Genomic DNA, 7,056 nt, shown 5'->3' on the forward strand with positions numbered 1-7,056 from the left:
GGCCACAGGCACCTCCAAACCTGTCCCAGGGCAGGGGGTTACAATAGAGAGACCAGTGAGGGCAGGGCAGGCCAGGCGTCCTCCTCGGTGGACACTTCCACAGCTGGCCCAGCCAAATTGGACTTGATGAGCTGCCACGACAGATGCCTTCTCTGCCAGCGACCCTCATGCCTCTCCAGGGCATCCGGGCATGGGGGACGTGATCCCCATCGGCTCGGGAGCCGCGCTGACTTGTGTCATGGCTGCTGTCCACACGGGGCCCAGCTTCCTGCCATAGGTGGCCTGAGGACTGGGGGCCCCAAAACTGACCCAACTAAACGTGAGCTCCGGCGGGGACAGGGTGGCCCCTGGGCTCCAGGGGGGCTCCGGTCTCCTCTTGGGGCACCTTGCTCCGTGGCTGTGCCCGCGCCTCCTGCCTTCCTCACTTCCTCTGTTCCCCGCCACGCTACCGCAACTCCGGTCCAGTGTCCCCGCCTCCACCGACCTTGACTCTGCTCTTAGGCCAGGGATCTTCTCGGAGCCAGAACCGGACTCGCCCTCCTTAAACCTCCAGGGCGGTGCTGCGCCTGGATGCAACCACGACTACCGCCCTGAGCCGGCCGCAGCGCCACCCGCCTCCCCACGGGCTTCTCCCGCCTCGTGGCCTTTGCCTGCGGACCCCTCGCCCCGCTCGCCCTTCACCCCGGCTCTTCCTGCGCTCGGGCCGGGTGGCCTTGGGGCTGCGCTGGACCCTGACCCGGGAGCTGGAGCAGAACGGGGCTCGCCTGGGCAGGCTCAGCCACAGGCGTTCGGGTGGGGCTGCGGCGACCGCCAGCGCAGGGCCTGGGGACCCCGCCCCTCTAGGAGGGGATCGGGGCGGGGCCGAGGGGGAGGCGGAGCAGCAGCGCAGCTCGGAGGGCTGGCGGCTCCGGGCGCTGAGGCTTCCGCGCCTGCTGGTTCCTCGCTCCGGGGCGGGGCTCGCGATAGCGAGCGGGAGCAGGGCGCGGGGCGGGACCCGGGTCCGAGGCGAGGAAGCCGGAAGCCGTGCGCGGGGAGCCTCCCCCTTCGACTGCAGCCTCGCTCGGCGCCTTCTGCACGCCTGGGATCCCGGAGCCTGCCTAGTTCTGTGCGCTCCCGCCCAGGCCGGTGCCCGCCGCCCGCCTGCGCCCCAGGCAGGTCCCAGGCCTCCGGCTGCTCCCGGCCGAAGGTGGGGACTGGCAGTGGCAGGCACCGCTGGCGAGGGCGTTTGGGGACCCAGGGTGACCACGGCGCAGCCATGGGGACCGCGCTTGTGTACCATGAGGACATGACGGCCACCCGGCTGCTCTGGGACGAGTAAGTGGGACCTGGCCGAGGTGGGGTGCGGGGAGGGACCTCTGGACTGAGCTCTTCGTCTGCCCCAGCCCCGAGTGCGAGATTGAGCGCCCTGAGCGCCTGACCGCAGCCCTGGACCGCCTGCGGCAGCGCGGCCTGGAACAGAGGTGTCTGCGGTTGTCAGCCCGCGAGGCCTCGAAAGAGGAGCTGGGCCTGGTGCACAGGTCAGGACGGGGGAAGCCCCCCCATGATATGGGGGCAGGCAACCCATCTAGAAACCTGGGAACCTGGGCCTGCCAGCCTTGAAGACAGATCCTCTCCCTATGCACCTTGGGTGGGCTCACAGGCTTGAGGAAGTGACAGGGTGGCCACTCCCACCACAAATCCCAGCTCCCCCCTCCCGGCCCCCTGCTCCTGCTGGTGACCGTGCCTCTCCTGCCTGCCCATCTGCATGCAGCCCAGAGTATGTGTCCCTGGTCAGGAAGACCCAGGTCCTAGGCGAGGAGGAGCTGCAAGCGCTGTCCGGACAGTTCGACGCCATCTACTTCCACCCGGTGCGTGTCCCCGGACACACTCACCTGTGCAGACACATGCACGCGCCTCTGCACGTTCACAGTCATGGCTGCCGATCCCAGCCAGCGTCCCCTGGTCCGTGCACGTGACATTGTCCAGCACACCTGCCTGCTGGCACTGCCAGAGCCTGGGACTGGCCTGTTGTGCCCAGCAGCTGGTGCCTTGCAGCCTGACACAAGTGTGGGCATGGCCTGCAAAGGGCAGCAGGGAAGGCGGGGGGGCTCATCTGTGCCCCTGCGCCCACAGAGTACCTTTCACTGTGCACGCCTGGCCGCAGGGGCTGGACTGCAGCTGGTGGATGCTGTGCTCACAGGAGCTGTGCAAAACGGGCTTGCTCTGGTGAGGTGAGAGCTGCTGCTTCCCCTGGCTGCTCCTCTGTGGGTGGCCCTGTGAGGGGCCAGGGCAACCCTGACACAACCCAAATCCTCCTCTCACGCCATAGGCCCCCCGGGCACCACAGCCAGAGGGCAGCTGCCAACGGGTTCTGCGTGTTCAACAACGTGGCCATAGCAGCTGCACATGCCAAGCAGAAGCACGGGCTACACAGGTGTGTGCCAGGCTGGCTGCAGGGTGTGGGCCCAGGCCACACAGCAAGGGGCGGCACAGGTGGTGAGAGAACCCAGCCAGCATTTTCCCATCCCTGGCCGGGCTCCTGGAGGTGGGAGGCCCTGCCCCTCAGCCAGCAGCGCTGTCTGTGCCCAGGATCCTCATCGTGGACTGGGATGTGCACCATGGCCAGGGGATCCAGTATCTCTTTGAGGATGACCCCAGGTGAGCAAGGGTGCAGACAGCACCCTTTCCTGCAACCCCAGCCTGGCCTGGGAAAATCCAAGGGCAAGATACAGACGTGCTCGGGTCAGGGTTCTACGGGCAGCTGTAGAGCTGTTGAGGGTCCTGACCTCTGATCTCTGGCCCTGGCTGGCCGTTGGCAGCGTCCTTTACTTCTCCTGGCACCGCTATGAGCATGGGCGTTTCTGGCCTTTCCTTCGAGAGTCAGATGCAGACGCAGTGGGGCGGGGACAGGGCCTCGGCTTCACTGTCAACCTGCCCTGGAACCAGGTGCCTACCCTCAAGCCCCAGGCCCCCACCCAGACCCCTCCCCCCAGCCCCCTCCCCTGCCCCACAGTTCAGGATGTAGCCTGGGATGTCCTGCCAGGTCGGGATGGGAAACGCTGACTACGTGGCTGCCTTCCTGCACCTGCTGCTCCCACTGGCCTTTGAGGTGACTGCACGGAGGATTCCCCCAGGGCAGCCGGGTGGGAGGGAACTTGGTGCCTGGAGCGCCATGGTGAGGGCAGGCGGAGGGTTATGAGCTGCCCCACTGCTGCCTGGCAGGGAAGAGTGCTCAGGAGGGGATGGGATGGGCCTGGCTTGCCCTCACCTGGGCTCCAGCCCCTCTCTCAACCCTCCCCACCCCGGCCTGACCTGTAGTTTGACCCTGAGCTGGTGCTGGTCTCAGCAGGATTTGACTCAGCCATCGGGGACCCTGAGGTGAGGGCCTTGCCTGGCCAGGGAGGGCTTCTAGGGTCCTGGAGCCCAGGTCCCCCATCACACATGGCTTTGGTTCCAGGGGCAAATGCAGGCCACGCCAGAGTGCTTCGCCCACCTCACACATCTGCTGCAGGTGCTGGCCGGCGGCCGGGTCTGCGCCATGCTGGAGGTGACTGGGGAGGGCACACAGGGAGGGTTCCTGGGCCAGAGGTCTGGGGGTCAGGAGCATGGGAGCCAGGTGCCCGCGTGGTACTTGGGAGGGGCATCCTGCCTGGGATAGAGCCAGGCAAGGGCCCTCCTGGTGACACCCCATCCCAGTGCTATCTCTGCCCCAATCATGTCTCCACCCTCCTCCCAGGGCGGCTACCATCTGGAGTCACTGGCTGAGTCAGTGTGCATGACAGTACAGGCGCTGCTGGGCGACCCGGCTCCACCCCTGTCAGGGCTCATGGTGCCATGTCAGAGGTTCGAGGGGAGGGAGGGCAGGCGGGGCTGGGGTGTGAGGCCAGGCGTCACCACTGTTGTGTCTCCCCCACAGTGCCCTGGAGTCCATCCAGAGTGCCCGTGCTGCCCAAGCCCCGTACTGGAAGAGCCTGCAGCTGCAAGGTCAGTGTGGCCAGGTGCTAGGCTGCAGGATCCCACCTCAGGCTCCGTGCAGTGGCTATGACTCTGAACTGTCCCTAGATGTGACCCCTGTGCCGACGAGCCCCAGCACCCACTCCCCAGAGGGGAGGCCTCCACCTCTGCTGCCTGGGGGTCCCATGTGTAAGGCAGCTGCACCTGCACCTGCACCGAGCTCCCTCCTGGACCAGCTGTGCCTCTGCCCTGCACCCTCTGTCCGCACCACCGTTGCCCTGACAGCGCCAGATATCACACTGGTCCTGCCCCCTGATGTCATCCAACAGGAAGGGTCAGCCCTGAGGGAGGAGACAGAAGCCTGGGCCAGGTGGGCAGGGCTGGCCTGGGGAGGATGGGGCCGCATCTACACCTGTGCGTGTGTGTGCCTGACGTGTAGTCACTACGTGTCTGTGTGTCCCTCTGGTCTGTCCACCACAGGCCACACGAGTCCCTGGCCCGGGAGGAGGCCCTCACTGCACTTGGGAAGCTCCTGTACCTCTTAGATGGGATGCTGGATGGGCAGGTGGGAGCACCTGTGAGGGGTTGGGGGTGCTGTGGACCTAGGGGCAGGGACCAGGACCTGCCAACGAGATGTGGCCTGTCCAGAGGAGGGCTGGGTGGTGCAGAACCACATGGATGTGAACGTTGCCTTGTGCCAAGAACGGTTCTCAGAACAGCCCCAGGGATGGGGATCACCAGCGTGTCTGACCTCTGACCTCAGCTTCTTCAGTTAAATGCTCTTTGGCAGAGAGGTGAAGGGGGTGATTTAAAGTATACATTTAGGCAGGGTGCAATGGCTCATGCCTGTAATAACAGCAGTTTGGGGGGCCAAGGTGGGAGGAATGTTTGAGCTCAGGAGTTCAAGACCAGCCTAGAGAACATACAGAGACCCTGTCTCCACAAAAAATAAAAAAGTCAGCCAAGTGTGGTGGTGTGTGCCTGTAGTTCAGTTACTTAGGAGGCTGAGGCAGGAGGATCACTTAAGCCCAGTAGTTTGAGACTGCGGTGAGCTATAATTGCGCCACTGCACGCCAGCCTGGGTACAGAACAAGTCCCTGTCTCTCAAAAAAAAAAAAAAAAAAAAAGAAAGAAAAAAAATTACAGACGTAAGCATCTTATTTACAGAAGCAGAGTAATTGACCTGAGTGTAAGAAGTGTGGCTGGCAGTAGCCACAGAGATACACCGAATGCAGGGAACCGTGGATCTGTTTACCTGGCTCGGGAGTTGGCTGCTGCCTCGTCCTCCACTGTTTATTCATCCCACAGGTGAACAGTGGCATTGCAGCCACTCCAGCCTCTGCTGCAGCAGCCACCCTGGATGTGGCTATTCAGAGAGGCCTGTCCCACGGAGCCCAGAGGTAAGCCTCACTTGACCATCCGGAGCCTCTGAGGGCAGGACCTGTGGGCACCCCTATCCTGGCTGGCCAAGCAGAGAGAGCTCTGGGAATGGACTCTGGACAACAGGAACACCTGTCCTGAGGCCAGCTCTTCCTCCAGGCTGCTGTGTGTGGCCCTGGGACAGCTGGACCGGCCTCCAGACCTTGCCCATGACGGGTAGGACTCTCACGTCTTGCATCTGTCCAGCCATGGATGTGAATGGGCATGCGACGGATGTGTGCCTGGGCCCCAGGGTGACGGGTGGGTGGGGCACTTGGTACTGAATGGAGCCTTCCTCAGCTGGGGTTTGGGAGAAGGGCTGCTACAGGCAATGCCAGGTGGGTCTCCAGCACAGAGGCTCAGCAGTCACAGCACCCCTGCCCATGGCCCTGTGAATGCTCTTCCACCTCTGCCTCTGTGGTCTGGGCTCAGGAGGGTGAGCGGGGCCTTACACTTATGCACATGTGTCTTGGAAGGAGGACTCTGTGGCTGAACATCGGGGGCAAGGAGGCAGCCGCCCTATCCATGTTCCATGTTGCCACGCCACTGCCAGTGGTGAGTGACCACGCCCCGCAGCAAGGCAGGTGCTGGGGAGCCCATGGATGTGTGCCGCTGCTGCTTGCTGGCATGTCATGATAGCAGGCCTCTGGTCCTTCCTGTCTCCCTGCTCCTGCTCCAGGGGTCCTGAGATTGAGAGGTTGGGGGGCCAGAGCCAGCAGGTGTCTGTAGATGAGGAGCTGGGCTCTGCTGTCCCCACAGATGACTGGTGGCTTCCTGAGCTGCATCTTGGGCTTGGTACTGCCCCTGGCCTATGGCTTCCAGCCTGACCTGGTGCTAGTGGCGCTAGGGCCTGGCCATGGCCTGCAGGGCCCCCACGCTGCACTCCTGGCTGCCATGCTTCGGGGACTGGCAGGGGGCCGAGTCCTGGCCCTCCTGGAGGAGGTAAGCTGGGCAGGGTGGAGGTGCTGTGGGGTGGGATGAGGGGAAGGACCAATGACTGCTTCCGTCTTCGCCCCTGGCCCAGGACTCCACACCCCAGCTAGCAGGGATCCTGGCCCGGGTGCTGCGTGGAGAGGCACCTCCTAGCCTAGGCCCTTCCTCTGTGGCCTCCCCGGAGGACGTCCAGGCTCTGATGTACCTGAGAGGGCAGCTGGAGCCTCAGTGGAAGATGCTGCAGGTGAGGCTGATTGCGGAGGCATGGCTCTGCCCTGGGGCCCGGCTCTGCCGCAGAGGTCGGTGGGGAGGGCAGGGCAAGTGAGTGCTGAGAACCAGCTCCAGTGCAGGAGGCCAGCTGCGCGCCTCCTCCCGGCTCCTCCTCCTGTAGTGCCGTCCTCACCTGGTGGTTTGAAATCGGCCAAGGTGGGTGCATTTACGCCGCAGAAATGACACCGCACGCCAGCGCCTCGCTGCCGCGATCCGGACCCCAAGCCCGCGGCTCCCACGACTCCGGGGCACGGAACCCCGCCCCCTCCCACCCCCGTCCCCTCCCACCCGTGCTTCCCCCGCTCCACCCCTCACTTCGCCTCGCCCCGCCCCACCCATCGCGCCCTGGCCCGTCCCATCCGAGCCCATGCAACCCACCCTCGGTCCCGTTCCGGCCCCTGCGCCCCGTTGCCCTTCCCTCCCCGCCCTTGCGCCGTTAGTAAACATGGGTCAAACGAAACCCTGGTTTTGCCTCCTTTACTGAACACGCTGGCCTCGATC

General features: G+C 64.5%; 1 protein-coding gene across 12 annotated transcripts; it reads left to right on the forward strand.

Annotated features, from left to right (window-relative positions):
* Positions 1-1,032: 1,032 nt before the first annotated feature.
* HDAC10 (histone deacetylase 10) lies at positions 1,033-7,015 on the forward strand. Of its 12 annotated transcripts, none has more exons than XM_077949230.1 (20): positions 1,033-1,314; positions 1,383-1,517; positions 1,751-1,847; positions 2,113-2,210; positions 2,309-2,413; positions 2,569-2,637; positions 2,799-2,925; positions 3,005-3,088; positions 3,298-3,357; positions 3,437-3,526; positions 3,716-3,822; positions 3,896-3,963; positions 4,042-4,303; positions 4,414-4,498; positions 5,242-5,333; positions 5,473-5,529; positions 5,829-5,907; positions 6,112-6,294; positions 6,377-6,529; positions 6,677-7,015. In XM_077949230.1, exons 1-20 carry the CDS (start codon positions 1,256-1,258, stop codon positions 6,698-6,700), a joined length of 2,034 nt encoding a protein of 677 aa, XP_077805356.1. In that variant the 5' UTR covers positions 1,033-1,255; the 3' UTR covers positions 6,701-7,015. The 12 variants fall into 12 exon arrangements, with proteins under 12 accessions (XP_077805356.1, XP_077805355.1, XP_028683389.1 ...); XM_077949229.1 differs by having other exon boundaries at positions 6,712-7,015; XM_028827556.2 differs by having other exon boundaries at positions 3,023-3,088.
* The last annotated feature ends 41 nt before the right edge of the window (positions 7,016-7,056 follow it).

This window comes from Macaca mulatta, chromosome 10 (assembly GCF_049350105.2).
Source record: "Macaca mulatta isolate MMU2019108-1 chromosome 10, T2T-MMU8v2.0, whole genome shotgun sequence".
In the NCBI taxonomy this organism is placed as follows: Eukaryota; Metazoa; Chordata; class Mammalia; order Primates; family Cercopithecidae; genus Macaca; species Macaca mulatta.